Source organism: Mobula birostris, chromosome 30, assembly GCF_030028105.1.
Source record: "Mobula birostris isolate sMobBir1 chromosome 30, sMobBir1.hap1, whole genome shotgun sequence".
NCBI classification, from domain to species: domain Eukaryota; kingdom Metazoa; phylum Chordata; class Chondrichthyes; order Myliobatiformes; family Myliobatidae; genus Mobula; species Mobula birostris.
In genome coordinates, this window is record NC_092399.1 from 17904645 (window position 1) to 17923445 (window position 18801).

Consider the following 18801-nt stretch of genomic DNA (forward strand, 5'->3'; position numbering starts at 1 on the left):
CTAAAAATGGCAAACTATAATAAGACCTAATATTTGATCAGTGGTGAGTCTTCTTGAATTAGTATTGTGTCATGGTATAGTGTAATGTAAATAAAGGAGGCTGCCACGTTGAAATAGTGTATCCCAATTTGTTTTGTACCCTTCTCTACACACATCCTATACTGTACTTCTAAATAATTTAAGCTCCTGTTGAAAATTATGTTCATGGAAATATAATGTTGAAATCAAACAACTGGAATCTTTGACAAACATGAGAAATTCTGCAGAAGCTGATAATCCAAAGCAACACACACAAAATGCTGGAGGAACTCAGCAGGTCAGGCAGCATCTATGGAAAAGAATAAAACAGTCGACGTTTTGGGTCGAGACCCTTCATCAAGACTGGAATGGAAGGGGGGAAAAGACAGATGAAGAAGCTGGGGGAGGGGGAGGAAGAAGTACAAGGTGACAGGTGATAGGTGAAACTGGGAGAGGGGGTAGGATGAAGTAAAGAGCTGGGAAGCTGATTGGTTGAAGAGATGAGGGCTGGACGAGGGGAATTCTGATAGGAGAGGACAGAAGACTGGAAGAAAGGGAAGAGAGAGGAGCACCAGAGGGAGGTGATGGACAGGTAAGAAGAGAAGGTGTGAGAGGGAAGCAGGAATGGGGAATGGTGAAGTAGAGGAGGGGGGCAATTAATGGAAGCTCAAGAAATCAGTGTTCATGACATCAGGTTGGAGGCTACCCAGACAATATAAGGTGTTGCTCCTCCAACCTAGTGTGGTTTTATTGTGGCAGTAGAGGAGGCCATGGACTTACGTCAGAATGGAAATGGGAAGTAGAATTGAAATGGGTGGCCACTGGGCTGTCCCGCTTTTTGAGGCGATGGAGTGACGGTGGTCGGTGAAGCAGTCTCCCAATCTATGTCGGGTCTCACCAATATATAGGAGGCCACACCGGGAGCACCGGATACAGTAGATTACCCCCAACTGCCTCACAGTGAAATGTTGCCTCACCTGGCAGTACTGTTTGGGGCCCTAAATGGTAGTGAGGGAGGAGGTGTAGGGGCAGGTTTGGCACTTGTTCCACTTGCAAGGATAAAAACCAGGAGGGAAATCAGTGGGGAGGGGTAAGTGGGCAAAGGAGTCATGTAGCGATCCCTGCAGAAAGTGGGGGAGGGAGGGAGTGATGTGCTTGATGGTGGAACTCTGTTGGAGATGGCAGAAGTTACAGAGAATTATGTGCTCGATACGGAGGTTTGTGGGGTGGTAAGTGAGGACAAGAGGAGCCTTATCCCTGGTGTGGCGGCAGGAGGATGGGGTGAGGGCAGACATGCATGAAATGGAAGCAGTGCAGGTGAGCATAGTGTTGATGGTGGCGGAAGGGAATCCCCTTTCTCTGAAGAAGGAAGACTTTTCATTTGTTCTAGAATGAAAAGCCTCATCCTTAGCAGATGCGGCGGAGATGGAGAAACTGAGAAAAGATAATGGCATTTTCACAAGTGCCGGAGTGGGAAGAGGTATAATCAAGGTAGCTGTGAGAGTCAGTGAGTTTGTAAAAGATATCCGTAGATTGATGTCTCCAAAGATGGAGATAGAAGATTGAGAAAGGGGAAGGAGGTGTCAGAAATGGACTAAGTAAATTTGAGGGCAGGGTGGAAATTGGAGGCAAAGTTGATGAAATTAATGAGCTCAGTATGGGTGCAGGAAACAGCACCAATGCAGTCGCCACTGTAGCGTAGGAAGAGTTGGGAGTGATGCCGGTGTAGGCTTGGAAAATGGAGTGTTCCATGTAACTGACAAAGAAGCAGGCATAGCTGGGACCCATGCGACTGCCAATGGCTACACCTTGGATTTGAAGGAAATAGGAGGAGCTGAAGGAGAAATGGTTAAGGGCAGTAGTTAAAGATAAAAAAGATCCAGAGTGGGCAGAAAACTAGGGCAGGGTGCCAAGCAGAGAAGGAGGATTGAAGATGGGAGAAGGGGTCATTGGTACAAGCTGGAGTCCCGCCCAAAGAAACTTTTTAGCTGATGTATGTGGGGTTTCAATCCTGCAGAAAACAAATGGCTTTAAATGTGCCCCCTTTACAGCAGTCACCTAAATATTAATAAAGGTATTGCACCACCTCCCACGTACATGAGAGAAATCTGTGTCTCAACAAAGCTAGATAGCGTGTTTGGAGGCCCACATGCTACAATGACCTGGAGAGTATGTTGGCTGGAGTCATGACCTTATGCTTTGGCTCTTAGTAGGGTCACCCATGCCAAATAGGTCAAAGGGTAGAGGTCAGACTAGGAGTGATCCACCTATCTTCCAGGTCCAGGGGTTCATCTCAGGACGAACAACCCTGACTGGTAAAACAAAATTGTTACGGAAACAGCGATGGTATACCTGAGTCTTCAAGACATACATGACTGACAGTAGTGAAAACTGAGAGGAAGCTACTGACATGATGAAGGAAACCGTGAACACCACCAGAGATGGAGGAGCTTCACTGCTGCCAGCAGTGTAACAGGCAAAAGAGAAGAGAGAGCACCTGTAGACAGAAAAGTGTGTTTCATGTTTTGGTTCATCAGAATGCTGGGACAGGCTGCAAACTTGCAAACAGAATAAGAGAATGTTTACTGAATTTTCTGTTCTTAGTTCAGATTTGCAGCATCTGTAACTTTTTTGATTTTCCTAAATTTCAGACCACAGGCAGTAACACACTTACCATGCATTTTTCCTTTGGTCCTGGTTGCTTTAAACCAGGAGTCGGCAACCTTTTTGCCTCTGTGGGCCGGATTGCGTATTAATGAGCGGACGGTGGGCCAGATAAATGCCATAAAAAAACTTGAAATATGGGAATTATCCATTTAAATATATCTATAGTTATGTTTTGCCTCAAATTAATGAATAACGTATGCTAGAAAATCATTTGTGCTTAACCAAGAATGCCAATTAGTAATCAAAGAACTCAGTTTAGTTTTTCTGTCCCACCATTGTTGGTGCCCCGTCAGTTGTGATGCCAATTAGCTTCGACACATTAAGTTTCATTTCTGACATAATTTTCAGCAAAGCTTCAAAAATGTTTGCTCCAGTAACCGTGTCCTTCATAGGAATTAATTGAATAAACTCTTCAAAAATTTGAAAAGTTGAGGTCACTCCTCGCACAAACACTGCAAGTTGAGCAGTGTCTCTCAAGTCTGTACTCTCATCAAGCGCAATTGGAGAAAAATGCAATTCGTCGCAAGCATCCCTTAAACAACTTTTAACGTCTGACATTTCTTCAACTCGCCGTGTGATCATTCTTACTGACAGGCTGATAGATGTAAATAAAGATTTCTTTTCAAGACAAATAATATCCACCACTGCCAGTAAACATTCTTTGACAAACTCCATTTGTAAAAGGCTTCATCTTTTCTGCAATACGTTTTGAGACTTCATAGCTGGCACGGGTATTTCCTTCATTTTCACTGCTTTTTCAGCACTCAGCGTCTACCTTCCTGCATTTTGCATTCATTGCCATTGGAATTTTTTTCTTTGATTTTATTTCAAAAGGCAAGTTATTCAAGTATCATAGCACATGTAAATATCTGGATATTTAGCGTGGATTTCTTGTTAAAACGCAGTGACGCTGTTTCTGTTTACAAATTTGAACGATCCCATCTGAGAACCTGCGCGTGCACTGAGAGTATCTAATAAATATTCATAGGGTAGTCTGCCTTCCCGTCATTCGTACATATCAGTGTTTGGTTTGGAACAAAACGGAACCTGGGGCCAGTGTAACAAGACACCATGCATGTCCGTCAGTGTGGTCGCATGAAACACTCAATAAGGAAAAATCGCTCGCGGGCCGGATAAGCAAAATATCTCAATATTTGCTCGCAGGCTGGTCAAAATACCTTCGCGGGCCACAGGTTGCCTACCCCGCTTTAAACTCTTACTGGTTTTAGGCATCCATTTTTCTTCACTCTGAGATCAATTGGCAGCAGTGCTACATGTCATCAGCAGATGGCAGTGTTAATTAATTTTGTACATCTCAATAGGCACTTCTGTCTTTCTAAAGTATAGTTTTAACTTTCTTATCTATTCTCTCTCTTTTGCAGCCCATTCCATACTGGTTATATAAGCTGCATGGTTTGAATATCAACTATAACTGTGAAATCTGTGGTAATTACACTTACAGAGGACCCAAAGCATTCCAACGCCACTTTGCTGTAAGTGATAATTTTACCTTTGTCTGTAAACTTTTATGTTAAGCTAAAATACATTGTTTTCAAGGTAACCTTTCTAATTTTTACTTTATTTCCTTCAGTTGTATTGTGTTAATTCCCCAAAAGGAGTAGTAAGTTGGTTTAAATATTTTGTAATCAATGAATTCTCCTTTCTGTGGGATTTTTTGAGATCGGTAAGTTAGTCTGGTATTTTATTCTGTTAGAATATGGAATGGCCTCTTTTTATTTTCTGCGATCCCAGCCCTTTAAGTTGTACAGAGCTACAAAGTTGAAATCAGGAAATCCTCTCCTTGGGGATCACAATAATATATGTGTGTTGTACCATGTGCCACTTTGACCCTGTTGTAAGCTGATGACAGGTGACTCAGTGTTAATGACTGTCAGACTGTTAAAAGCTGGTTTACTCATTTTTTTTTTAAGTATTTCCTTAGGGGGACATCCACTGTGGCCAGTCTGTAAATGTGCCTAGTGAAGCCTGTCACTTAAGTGGGGTTTGTTTTTTCACCCAGTCCATTTAATGGGTATTCTGTCCGTGCAAGCTATTGCTGTAGTGCTTTGCCCAGTGCAAGGTAGTATCTGCAGAGAGGACATTGGCACACACAAGTTTTGGTAGAAAATATTTGGAGAGAAGTGAGGAGATAAAAGCAGGAACATCTACTAATCCACAATGATTGAACATACTGCTTTTTATAGAACTTTGTTGACAACTAAGTTATTATTTAAAAAGAAAATCAGAAGATGGTATAGGTTGTATATTTATTTCTGTTGTTCAATGCATGTTACTTTTTTCACCATTTTTAGGAATGGCGTCATGCTCATGGCATGAGGTGTCTTGGAATCCCCAACACAGCTCATTTTGCAAATGTTACCCAAATTGAGGATGCAGTATCTCGTAAGTGCTCTTTTGTTTTACTTGAGTCAGGATTGGGTAAAATTACATTGTATATCCCTTCTAACTAAAAATATGTTTTTACCTCTAGCACAGAGGCTGTATACAGTGGGGTCACTTTCAGTCAGAAAGAAATGCTAGAAACAATCAGTGGGTTTATGAAACTTATTCTCTTAAAAAGTACTTCGTTTAAAATACATTATCTTCTTGCTAGGTGATTTTGGGAAATTCGAAATATTTCAATAAATAAAATGCTGAACTGCCTTTGCTCCCTAGTGTTCAATATTTAATCAGAAATTTCAACTCCTCTTGGTCATAAATCAAGAAAAGGCACAGTCAAATGATATGACCTTAAAAAGTCAGATTACGAGCCACAGGAGACCATTAGATCTTCCTGTTTAGTAGAAGTAATACCTTTGCTTAATCTATAATATTTAGACTATATATATATTCTTGGTTGGGGCAACTGTAACGAAAATCAATTTCCCTCAGGATCAATAAAGTATGACTATGACTATATAGAATATTTAGTCTGTTCTAAACTATCTCGAGTAATCTGTTAATCACTTTTATTTAGTCAAAATAATCTTAGTCACATTTCGGTAAACAGGTTGGTATTTGGTGTGATTTATCTGGAGAGAAGAATTCATTTTTTAGATACTTTTTAGATAAGACTATTAACAATTTCTTTTTCTCAATTAGTGTGGGCAAAACTCAAGCATTCAAAGGCAGCAGAGAGATGGCAACCTGACACAGAGGTAATTGCAATAATTAAGCTGCTTGAACTGTGAATGAAGCACGTAGTATTTAATGCAGCTTGCTCTTGAAGTACTTGGATACTTCCAGGTTGGAGCCATATGGTTTTTGGGTCAGCTATTTTAATCAGAGGGATGTTTCTGTGACCAAAGTCAAGATGAAAAGAGAATAATTGGAGAAAAACAGTTGCTGCACTGTATGGATCAATGGATTTGTTAATGTAGGTTATAGCACAGAAGGTCAATTAGTCCATCCAGTCTGAGCGGGCTCTTTGCAAGCGCAATCTGACTGGTCGCACTCCCCTAATCTTGGAGACATTTTTATATACTTGTCCAGTTCCCTTTGAGACCTACTGTTGCTCAGGATCGACCATGCTGTCTATGTGATATGCAAGTATGAGAACTGCATTAAAAATTGCTTTTCCTTGTGTCACTTATCAGTCACCACGATACCAAGATCCCTCTGTACCTTAATGTTATTAAAGAGCCTACCATTAACTATATACTTTCTCCTTCCATTTGACCTCCCAAAGTGCAACACCTCACACTTCCTTGGATTAAACTCCATCTGCCATTTCTTTGCCCATATCTGTATCCCACTGTGTTCTTTGATAGTCCTTCAACTATCCACAACTCCACCAACCTTGGTGTCATCTACAAATGCATTAATCTCTCCATCTGCATTTTCATCCAAATCATTATCACAAACAACGGAGTTCTCTGTACCTACCAATCTCTGCAAAACACCATCAGTCACGGACTTCCAACCAAAAGAAGATAATGGTCTATCAGCCAGTTACAAATCTGAACTTGTAACTTACCCTGGTCCCATGCATCATTATCTGCTGAATCAACTTACTAACAGGGACTTTGACAAATGCCTTATTAAACATAAGAAGCAGAGCAAGAGTAGGCTATCTGGCCTGTAGACCTCACTCTGCCAATCAATAGGATCGTGGCTGATTTGGCCATGGGCTCATTTCCACCTACCTGCCTTTTCTCCATAACCCTTAATTCTCCTGTTATGCAAAAACCTATTTAACTGCATCTTAAAATATATTTAAAAGGAAGCCTCTGCTTTTTCCCTGGGCAGAGAATTCCATGCATTCACTACTCTGGGGAAAAGCAATTTCTCCTCATGGCCCTCCTGAATCTGTTCTAGTCTCACCAGAGGAAACAACTTTCATGGCTCTAATCTACTCGTTTCATAATTTTATTTTTCTATAAGATCCACTCTTCTTTTGAAATTCCAGCGAGAATAGTCGAACATGACTCAATTTCTCCTCATAGACTAAAGTCTCATCTTCAGAATGAACTTAATGAATCTCTTTTGCACTGCTTCCAAACCCAGTATATCTTTACTCAAGGAGACCAGAACTGCATCAGTACTCCAGGTGCAGCCTCACTAGTATCCTATACAGTTGGAGCACTGTAAAGTCCATCCAGATAATATCGCCTGTCTTACCCACCTCATGCACTTTTGTCACCTCCTCGAAAAATACTCAAATCAAGTTTGTAAGTCCTGATATGTCCTACACAAAGCCACACTGACTTTCCCTAAATATTCTACTTTTTATACTGACGTGAGTTCTTGCTACCATCTTCCTCATTAGCGTTCAGGTTAGTCACAATGTTGTGAAATATTTACAGTGCTTTGATTTGAAAGGGTCTTACTGTGAATGATTTGCTGCTTTCGCTGCATTCAGTAGCAGTCTCTTCCAACCAGATTTGATAGTTGTTTTACTGAGAAGTCTGTTGCTACCTTTCTCCTGGCTAGTCTTGGTGATTTCTGACTAGTAGCTAGCCTGGGAATTGACCTAGTATTAGAAATCATCTTCCTAAAATGCTAATTAGAGCCCTTCATGTGAAGTTTATTGGTGCTATCTAAAGAAAATGTACCATAGTTGATGTGGTTCAATTAACAGCTTATATAGTTTGTAATACATATAACATTTACTTTATTGACATGCTTAACTATGAAGCTTATTCCTACCCTATTTTTAACATTACATTTGTTTTGAGCCTTTCCCTTCAGCCTGAGATATTTGAAATTTGTAAGGTTATAAGACCATAAGGTATAGGAGCAGAATTGGACCATCTGGCCCATCGAGTCTGCTGTGCCATTTCATGATGACTGATCCATTTTTCCTTAGCCCCAGTCTCCTGCCTTCTCCCCGTATCTCTTCACGCCCTGACTAAACAAAAATCTATCAAGCTCTGCCTTAAGTATAGTCAATGGCTTGACCTCCATAGCTGCCTGTGGCAACAAATTCCAGACTCCCCACTCTCTGGCCAAAAAAATTACTCCTCATCTCCGTTCTAAAATGATGCCCCTCTATTCGGAGGCTGTGTTCTCTGGTCTTAGACTTCCCATCCATATGAAACATCCTCTCCACATGGCACTGTTTCACAGCCTTTCAACGTTGGATAGGTTTCAATGAGGTCACCCCTCTTTCTTCTGAGTTCCTGTGAGTAGAGGACCAGAGCCATCAAATGCTCCTCATATGACAAGCCTTTCAAACCGGGAATCATTTTCACGAGCCTCCTTTGAACCCTCTCCAATGTCAGCATATCCTTTCTTCAATAAGGGGCCCAAAACTGCGCACAATACTCCAAGTGAGGCCTCACCAATGCTTTATAAAGCCTCAACACTACATCCTTGCTTATCTTCTGTTTGTAAGCTAGTTTGTGTGTTTTATTGAGATCCGCTTATGTAGTGTTTCTTTGGTTGATTTATTTATATGTATATATCTAAATTACATGTTCTGCAATTTACATTTAAAACTAGTTTGCCGATCTACCTGATGGACCACACACTCAATTGTCACCTCTTTAATTTTTGCTAACTCTACACAACAGACCATCTTGTATCTAGTGGATATTAATTCCTGCAACCATTTTCATTAATGATATCCTTTAACTTTTAGGAAATGAGATTGTAATACAGCAAGCATTTTGCCAGTTCACTCACTGGTGTATTTTGTAACCATTGTGCTGTTTTGATAATCCTTTGTCTGTGTTGTCAATTTAGATACTAAAAATTGTTTTCACGCTTGCAGTTATACAGAACCTTCTGTGTCTTTGATATCCAGCCTGACTCTCCTTTCTGAAATTGAGTCACGAATGTTTTGTAGATAAACACAGCAACTATTTACTATACAGATGTGAGCAGCCCTGGACTGAATAACCAGTTAAAACTGCTAGTGAATGTGATAGATATAAATTGAGGACACGAATGGAATGAAATATTGCTATTGGAATTTCTTGGGAGGTCAGGCAGCATTTTCAGAATCACAAACAAGAAATGGTATTTCAAGGCGATAAACTAATCAGATGGACTGTTTACATTGTTGACAGATAAATGTTGGCTGGGCACAAGGAGAATTTCTACTCTCTTTTTTGGCAAGAGTGCTATTAAATCTTTGGTCTAAAATGTTAGCTGGGGCCTTCGTTTAATGTCTCATCCAGAAGGTTTCTCTGAGGGTACTTCCTCAGAATTACATTGTTCCCAACTATTGCTTTTGTCCTGGAGCAAATGTAAATTTGTGACTTTTAAACTTGGGTGAAAATATGCTGACCCTTCGTGATTATAGAAGTAGAACAGCATCTTATTCATATTATTTGATTAACTTAGATTACAAAAAAAACTAAATTAGTAAACAGCCATTTTTCTGATATTCTTTCATTCTATAAAATCTTAGATGATCACTGAGTATAGGTATCTAAGTGCAAGTTTATTTGTTCCTACTTAAAGTAGTTTAATTGCCTTATTTTTGAAATTATAATAACATTTTTCTGCAGGACTATAAGAATTGTTTTAATTATGAATTAATATTTTACACTTCAGGAAGAATATGAAGACTCAAGTGGAAATGTAGTTAACAAGAAGACTTATGAAGATTTAAAACGACAAGGCTTACTCTAAACCAATGAAATGCTGCTTCTTCAGACTTTTTCACAGTGATAAGGGTGCTTGCTTATTTAGTTTCTTTTTCCTCTCATTAATTCAAGAGCCAGATCCAGTACTCTCCAACGTCTGTACACAAATTCAAAAGAAGGTGAAAGTGAACTGGATGTTTGAAAATTTGTATAATTCAGTTTATGGTAAAATTATTTGTTAGTTCTCCAAAACTCAGTGTAATGTTTTACAAAATTATGTTTTGTATTTTGCGAAATAAGCATGACAGGTAACTTTCTGTCATTTTGAACCAAGAAAGTGGGACCGCTATGACAGTCTTTTTTTGTTGGTGGATGTAAAACTTTTACAGATAAGCAGTTTGTCAAAGCAGAATATATAGCAGAGAATCCTCTTTCATTGAAGTTAATAGTGTGACCTTTGCTTTTGGGATTTTTTTCACTCCAGAATCTGACATTTTCACAGTTTAATAAAGTAAATTGTGATATTCTTTTTTGCATTTTAGTCTTGTTTTAAGTATTTTTATCTGCCTTCTGTTCACTGCCAGCTTGCTGCTTTATTCCTGTTTTGTAGCACTTGTCCACCATTTACTTCCGTCATGACTTCCTGAATGCTGTTCCATTTTTTTCTACCAGTTGCATAGATTTCTCCCTGCCTTTTTCACTAACACCCAGCCCTGATGCTTTGAGATAAATTGATTCATTACTGTAAATCATGCTCCATCTGGCGTACAGTGCCTCTTGTGCCATGTGACAAGAAATCCATGCATACTAAATTACGCCATACATAAAAATACTCATGGAGTTAGCAAGTATTACAACTGGAAGAAAGGTAATGTGAAAGCAAAGAGAGACGAGCTGAAGATGGAATTTGCTGACAAAGTAACGGAAAGTTTATGTTACCATACGAAGAGTAAGTTGTTTATGGCAAGGAAGACGTGTATCACCCCAATTTGCTGACCTGTTTGCATTGCTCTGCTGATAGCCCCATGAAACTGTCAACTCCCACCATCACTGTTTTTAAAAAAAACTAAATTCATCACAGAAAGTTGAGGTTTGTGCTCAACATTAACGGCTTTTCCTGCAGCCCGACATAGATAAGGAACGGTTTAAGTGGGCACGTGGCCAAGTGGTTAAGGCGTTCGTCTAGTTATCTCAAGGTCGCTAGTTCGAGCCTCAGCTGTGGCAGCGTGTTTGTACCCTTGAGCAAGGCACTTAATCACACATTGCTCTAGTCTGTGCGAGGAGTGGCACCCCACACAGACTTCCAATCTGCGCCTTGTAAGGCATGAAAATGCTGGGCACAGGCCTCTCATGATCTGAGTTGACGTGCCCCTCCCCTTAAATGTTGCAACATTTAGTTTGATATCATAATTCATTCTTGAAGGTAATTCTAATATATATTTTAGTTCTTCAGTTTTTTAAAAAATGTAATTCTTTATGTCTCTATTTCCTTCCATTTCTACCTTTTACTCTAATTTTCCTCATTTCCTCCTTCATAGTGCTGCAACCTTTAAAGTTTTTTTTGAACTAAAAACCATGATTGGTGATTTAAGTCATACACCAAGATGCAATCTGGACTTTGCTCTACTATTATCAGCTTGTGCTTCTATTTTTTCCCCATTTATCTCATAAAATTCTAGGCCCATAATGCCAGTAAGTCAGTAAGTTTCTAATTCTATATTATCTCATATTTCAACCTGCAGGAGTAGTCTGATTTTGTATGACTGTAATTTATCGATATAGCTAGACAGAAAATTGGAGACCTGAAATGCAAGTGGAAGAAGTGAAGCTGTGTTTAAAAGGAAAAGATTAACAGTTTGAGTTTTGCTCATAAGTCAGTCCAAAAGCTAAATTATTAATCTATGGTGTATTATTAGTACTTTATTATCCAAAGCAACAGTTTCTATTTAAAATAGGGAATTCCTGTTTAAGTGGCAAACTGATCTTATCAAATATAATTTGTAATTAACATAATTTGCAGCTGGAGAACTTCCTATCATTGGCCTTTTCAGATTGATTTCACCTATAAATGTTTCAGTCACTTCCTTTTTTAGTTTGCACCAAACACAAACAAATGTTTTCATTTCTGAGGGATTTAGGACCAACGTGGAAATTATATAATGAGTTCAATTATTTTATAGCTCCGATAGGATAGGTTTTTGATAAGCCCCAAATTAATTCTTAAACTGCCTCGATCACATAGATTTAGATCATTTATTATTCTGAGATTTACTTTTCCACTTCTTTTCTATGGAGATCCATTAAGATTGCTGCTGAGACACCACTGATAAAAAGAAGGATCCTAAAACTTGTGCTGAAATAATTAAGTGCGATGTGGAGTCCGCGTTAAGCCTCTGGGGCCTTTGTATAATTGCATGTGTATACTTCTTTGCAACTACTGACCAAAAAAGGAAAGGTGTCAATCAGTTGACTCCTGTGTTGTGCCTTCTAGTGGAAGCAGCTGTGAAGGACCATTCCATTACTATTTTAACACCTCCCAAGAGCAATGTCAGTGGAAACATCAACACATCTGCTGCTGCTAAGGAAATGACAATTTCTGTGTCCCTTTCCCCACCCTGAACTCCTTTGAGGACTCTGAATAAACTTGTGCACCAAGGAGACCATTTAACCACAACATTTTGTTTAATTCTTCAAATTCTGTTGGCAATATCACTGATGTTGTTTGCTTGAATGGCATTATGCCATGAACAACAACAACATAATATACTTGTGTTACATATATAGAGCACAATTTTCACTCCAGTAATTCCTTGCACTTTTCTCTGTCCTTTCGGCCTGATAGAAGGGCTCATATTTAGTGCAAGGTTCAATGAATATAGCCACCATCTCTGGAAGACAAGAATGCAGTGATCTCTGCAGCTAGAGTGCCAATGAGTATCTCCATTAATCCCGAAATATTGCAAATGTAAACGGCAGTCTGTTCAGGGTGCTGTCTGCCATGAAATTAGAGAGATTGAGTAGGGAAGTAGAGAACTACTGATGTTATTGGAAGAATGCTGGCTGGCTGAGAGGCTGCCTTAAGATGATAAAGGAACACAAGTGGGGAAAAAAAATTAAAGTTCAAAGTCAATTTATTATCAAGGTACATACTGTATATGTCACCTTATTGAATTGACTGTTTCTTACAACCTTCACGAGTAAAAATCTTTATGTTACGTCTCTGTCTAAATGTGCAATCATAGTTATATGTAATAAATAGTCAATGTAACATAGAAATACACTCAAATCAGTGTTACGTACCCCGTAACTGGGTTGCCAAACCAGCAGAAATGGATCACTCAGTTGGAGTCTGGATTACTAGAACGAAGAAAGTTTTATTAAAGAAACAAGCCACACAGTACTCTAATCAAAAGGATAATAAATGCAACAGTTCAGCAATGATAAACACACATGTACACAGAATTAAGATAACAGGATCAATCAAGCTCTATCGTTGTCTAGGGGTAAATGACCAGTTTCAAAGTGACGCAAAGTTCTGTTCAACTTAGTTCAGTTCAGTTCGCAGTAATCGCTGCCGTGGGAGATGGACAGTGTGGGGGGAAGGAAAGAGAGAGCAAAACGAATGAATATTCAAATGGCTTCCACACAGACCTTCGCAGTCAGCTTTCGTGCGAGCCCTTTGTGATGTCATCTGAGGTCACCGACTGTGACCCCTCCGTTTCCAGATACGATTGTTTCTCTGTGGTGAACCTAGCACCCAGGCAAGGGTGGACACACACCAGGTTCCCGCCGATCGTGCCTTTCCACCCTGAGCGTCTATGGCTTGATCCCGTGACCAGCTGTCCAAAAACTTCCCACCGACTTGTGGGAGACGGACCGCTTCCAGGGTCTCATTACCTCGGGGTGTCGTGTGTGTCCTGCCTTAGCGAACCTGTCCCTTTTTATCCCCCTGCTGGGGTATCACCTGTCAATCACTTCAAAGAGTTGAGGGTTCAAAGGGGGAGCCGATCTTGACAGCTCTCCTTCCGTTACTCTCTCCCATCCCTTCATTAACATCTCCAAATGCTGCTGCATTGTTTTCCTTATCTCCCTTTCTCCTGAAGGCAGGTGGCAGACCAACTGCTGATCCCACTGGTGCCAACCCAGGCCAGCTAACATCTTAATTTATGTGTATTCTCGTCACATCAGCATGAGTTAATCAGTCTGACGGCCTGGTGGAAGAAGCTGTCCCGGAGCCTGTTGCTCCTGGCTTTTATGCTGTGGTACTGTTTCCCGGATGGTAGCAGCTGGAATAGTTTGTGGTTGGGGTGACTCGGGTCCCCAATGATCCTTCAGGCCCTTTCTTCACTCTTGTCTTTGTAAATGATCTGAATCATGGTAAGTTCACAACTACAGATGCACTGGGCTGTTTGCACCACTCTCTGCAGAATTCTGCAATTAAGGGAGGTACAGTTCCCATACCAGTCAGGATGCTCTCAATTGTGCCCCTGTAGAAAGTTGTTAGGATATGGAGGCCCATACCAAATTTCCTTAACCATCTGAGGTGAAAGACGCGCTGTTGTGCCTTTTTCACCGCACAGCTGGTGTGTACAGTCCATGTGAGATCCTCAGTGATGTGGATGCCAGATCCATTGGTGTCAATAGCAGTTAGCCCATCTCCATTCCTCCTGTAATCCACAACCAGCTCCTTTGTTTTTGCAACATTGAGGGAGAGGTTGTTTTCTTGACACCACTGTGTCAGAGAGATGACTTCTTCCCTGTAGGCCAACTGGTTATTGTTTGAGAATAGGTCAATCAAAGTAGTGTTGTCGGCAAATCTAATTAGCAGATTGGAGCTATGGGTGGCGACACAGTCATGGTATACAGAGAGTAAAGGAGGGGACTTAGTACACAGCCCTGAGGGGCTCCTGTGTTGAGATCAGAGGGGTGGAGATGAGGAAGCCCACTCTTACCACCTGCTGGAGATCTGACAGGAAGCCCAGAATCCAGTGCACAAGGCAAGGTCAAGGCCGAGGTCTCTGAGCTTTCTGTTGAGCCTGGATAGAATTATGGTGTTGAATGCTGAATTGTAGTCCAAGAACAGCATTCTCGCATAAGCATCCTTCTTCTCCAGATGTGTAAGGACGGTGTGTAGAGCAGTGGCTATTGTGTCGTCTGTCGATCAGTTGTACGACCTTGAGATTCATTTTCTTGCAGGCATTCACACTAGAATGGAGAAATACAATAGAATCAATGAAAAGCTACACAGACTGACAACCAATGTATAAAAGAAGACAAACAGCAAATAAATAATACTGAGAACATGAGCTGTAATGCTGAGGTGCATCCTATGATGCATGGGACACATCATCAGTGATGTCATCAGGTGTTTCGGGTCTTTCAACATCAGACACCCCCACTGAGGTGACCCAGCCAGGGTTGATCAGGTCCCAGCTTGTGTCCTGGCAGCTTTGGTCCATGGGTCACAGTTCTTGATCGATAAGCATCTGAAGGCTCGCTCAGCAGCCTCTGTGTCGGTCCTGATGGCTCTTTTCTTTGCAGCCCCGTAATGCCAAAGAGAGACTAATTTCCGCACAGCAAGCAGCCAGCACAACCTCTACATCTCACCTATACAGGCTCACGTCGTGCCCTCCACCCCTGTTTCTGACACTGTTCTACCAGCTCCTGGTATCTGGCTTTCTTGCATTCAAACTCCTGCTCAAGGCACTGTATGTTCCACCATGACCACCTGCTTCGAGGTTTCTGACAGAATGACCATGTCAGACCTCAGGGATGATGCAACGATGAAGTCAAGGAACATTACTTGTTTGTCAAGATCGACTTTCAGTGGCTAGTCAGACGTCATGGCGAGCAAGCCTGCTGGTGATCTTGGACGAGACTGTGGTTGGTCTCCAGCTTTGACAAAAGCTAAGGGCTTTCTGAGTTGGTAGAGGTGCTTACTGTTGTTAGTGGCCAAGGAGATAATTTCTGCCACTGCCTTCAGCACCTGGTCGTGGCGCCCGCAGTAGTGGCCTTCTCCCAGGGCTTTTGGGCAGCTGCGGAGGATGTGGTCCCTGCTCACTCTGCTAGGGCAGAGAGGACATGATGGTGCCTCACTTTTGCCCTAAGCAATAATAATACTAATAAATAAATAGGCAATAAATATCAAGAACATGGGATGAAGAGTCCTTGAAGGTAAGTCCATAGGTTGAGAAATCAGTTCAGAGTTGCGGTGAGTGAAGTTATCCACACTGGTTCAGAAGCCTTATGGTTGAAGGATAATAACTTCTGAACGTACACTCAGTGGCCACTTTATCAGGTACTTCCTGTACCTAATAAAGTATGCACTGAGTGTCCATGGCAAGTAGAACAAAACATATTTAGTCCTTTTCTAGAACTTTAAAATTGTTAGCATAGAATTAGAACTATATCTTGTCTTTAGATTAAGCTAACTGAGTCAATACTTGAACTCACTCCACGTACTATTATAATTGAGACAAGGGAATTGAATATGGCAACAAATATGAGCATCAAACAACATTCCGACATGTGCTAGAGAAGACGTGTGCAATGCAGTTCCGTGTTGTCAAATTTAACCAACTTTGGAATTCAAACTTTTTGTCAATATTTCAACCAAGGTGATAAGAGCTTTGGAACTCAATGGTTCTGGTGGAACTGGAACCATGGATTGGTGAGCAAGATATTAGTAAGTGTTTGTTAAGAGCACTTTCACACTCTACTGCTTCTGTTTGAGCATTTATACGCATATGTTGGAGAACATGTTCACAGAGTTTCTTCTGGAGATGGATGTGTTATAGGACACCTCATACAAGTAGGTCACCAGCGATTTGATGTAATCTATTATTTGGCAGGCATCCTGAGATCTGCTTTGCATATGCTGGCACTAGCATCATTACTTTGCATATTGTCCCATTAGTAAATTTGTTTCTTGGTGCTCCACGGATACTCCTGGCATGTGCTTCTCATCTTTAAAACTTTATGATGACAGAGAGGGATGTGTGATGCCCACATTCTTATAGGTTGTGGTGTAATGCTCTTTTAATGATGACATCCTGAGTTTTAACCAGGTTGCCTGGTTTAGGGATGTTAGACGTCTTTGACGGCAACACACTCAATTGTAGCAGGAGCATGCTGCCCATTCAGTGGTCATTTGATAGCTTCACAGTCAACTTTCAGGATAGTTACTTTTTGGATTGGATCTCTTAATTACTAGCCCCTTATCAAACACTTAATTCTGGTATAGTCTCGAACTCTGAATTTGTCAAATAACATAAGGTGCCCTTACATTGCAGTACTGAATTGAAGGAACATGACATTTGCTATGTACCCCTGGGCTGGCATACGATTAGATATTCCTCGTGTAAAACATATCAGTCTACCCAGTGTCATGGCACTTTCATTCTTTCTTTCTTTCTTTATCTTTTTATTGATTTAAAAGGAACATAAATACAAACAAGAGGAGAATTTTCTCAAATATATATATATATATATATCAACAACAATACAAACAGAGATTGAAATAAACATTATCAAAAAAATCATACATAGTGTTAAGCTATTATATAACATATTATAAAAAAAAAGAAAGCAGCAATTCTCCTCTTAGCGGTTCATGAAGATATGGCACTCTTTCAAAGGAGAAAAAGTTCTCCCTGAGTTCTGGGAAACATTCCTCCGTCAACATTTTGAAGCGAAGCTTCAGATTGTCAGGTGATTTGCTTGTTTAAAATTTATTATTTACAGGACAAATTGGTTGTTAGGTTTGCCCATATGTCAACAAAATCAGGAGTGTAATTGGTTGTTAATTGTGAAGCAATTCAGAACCTTCTGAGAAAGTAATAAACAGTTGAATGTATAAAGGACATTCTTGACTGCAAAATACCATATATACTGGAAAAGAACATAGAGGAAATAAAAAACTGCCTTCTAAATGACCACTACAATCCAAACACTTAATGTGGTGTATATATATTTTAAATGGTAAAGAATGGCAGAGGTTTAGTGATGATAACGTTGCAGGTGGGAAACTATGATGCCACCAATACTTTCAGGTCCAGCTTGGAAGTATGTTCTGTAGGTCCACTCATGGCCATAGTCGGTTTGACATTCACTAGGAATATGTATTTTCCCTTAGACGTGGATCTCTTTATTTAAGGACAAATGTTCTTTGTCGGCAAGAATAATACCTTGAAGCAATTGGTTTGTGCATGAGTTTTAGTAAAGGCATCTGTTAGTCTTGCGAGACCATGGATCTGTGCCTGGGCAAGGTTGTATGGAAGACCGGCAGTTGCCCATGCTGCAAGTCTCCCCTCTTCACGGCACCGATGTTGTCCAAGGGAAGGGCAAGGGCCGATACAGCTTGGCACCAGTGTCGTCACAGAGCAATGTGTGATTAAGTGCCTTGCTCAAGGGCACGGCACGCTGCCTCGGCTGGGGCTCGAACTCACGACCTTCGGATCGCTAGTCGAATGCCTTAACCATTTGGTCACGTGCCCACACATGAGCTTTAAAGTCACATCAAAGGCATTCTCACACTATTCCTTGTAGACATAAGAAACTGAGATGTTTCCCAAAGGTACCAGCTCCCAAAGGAAATCAAATAGGAATTCACCTCCAAAGAGTAATAAATCCCTTTAATTTACACTAGCTAGGATCCTTAACAACTCTGAATACATGCTCAGTTGTGAAGGGAGACTGTTCATGAAATGTTCCATTATAAAGTTATCTCTTCTCACTGACTGCATCACCATCTAGTATGGGGGCTGGGGGGTGGGTGCTACTACACAGGATCAAAGTAAGCTGCAGAGAGTTGTAAAATTAGCCAGCTCCATCATGGGCACTAGCCTCTGTAGTACTGCTGGGTAATGTAATTAGTGGAAACGTACAGAATTCACAACCACTGACATTGGGTTGGGGTTCACTTTAAGAGGCTGGTCTGATGTGATGAAGTAATTATATAAAGGGCTTTTAGCGTGCTTTGTGTACAGTTTTTTAGTGTTCAATAAATGAGTTTCTTCGTTTTTTTTTCTGAACACAAAATGCCTCCACCATTTTGTTTGTGAAAATCTACTGTATCCAGGAC

General features: G+C 40.6%; 1 protein-coding gene across 1 annotated transcript in view; it reads left to right on the forward strand.

The window, feature by feature from the left end:
- sf3a3 (splicing factor 3a, subunit 3) overlaps window positions 1–10260 on the forward strand; it is a 30084-nt gene extending 19824 nt beyond the window's left edge. Inside the window, exons 14-17 of the mRNA XM_072247105.1 lie at window positions 4068–4178; window positions 4998–5088; window positions 5788–5843; window positions 9688–10260. Of these exons, the coding sequence (XP_072103206.1) occupies window positions 4068–4178; window positions 4998–5088; window positions 5788–5843; window positions 9688–9765 (336 nt within the window). The 3' untranslated portion in view covers window positions 9766–10260. The remainder of the gene's footprint in view (window positions 1–4067; window positions 4179–4997; window positions 5089–5787; window positions 5844–9687) is intronic.
- The last annotated feature ends 8541 nt before the right edge of the window (window positions 10261–18801 follow it).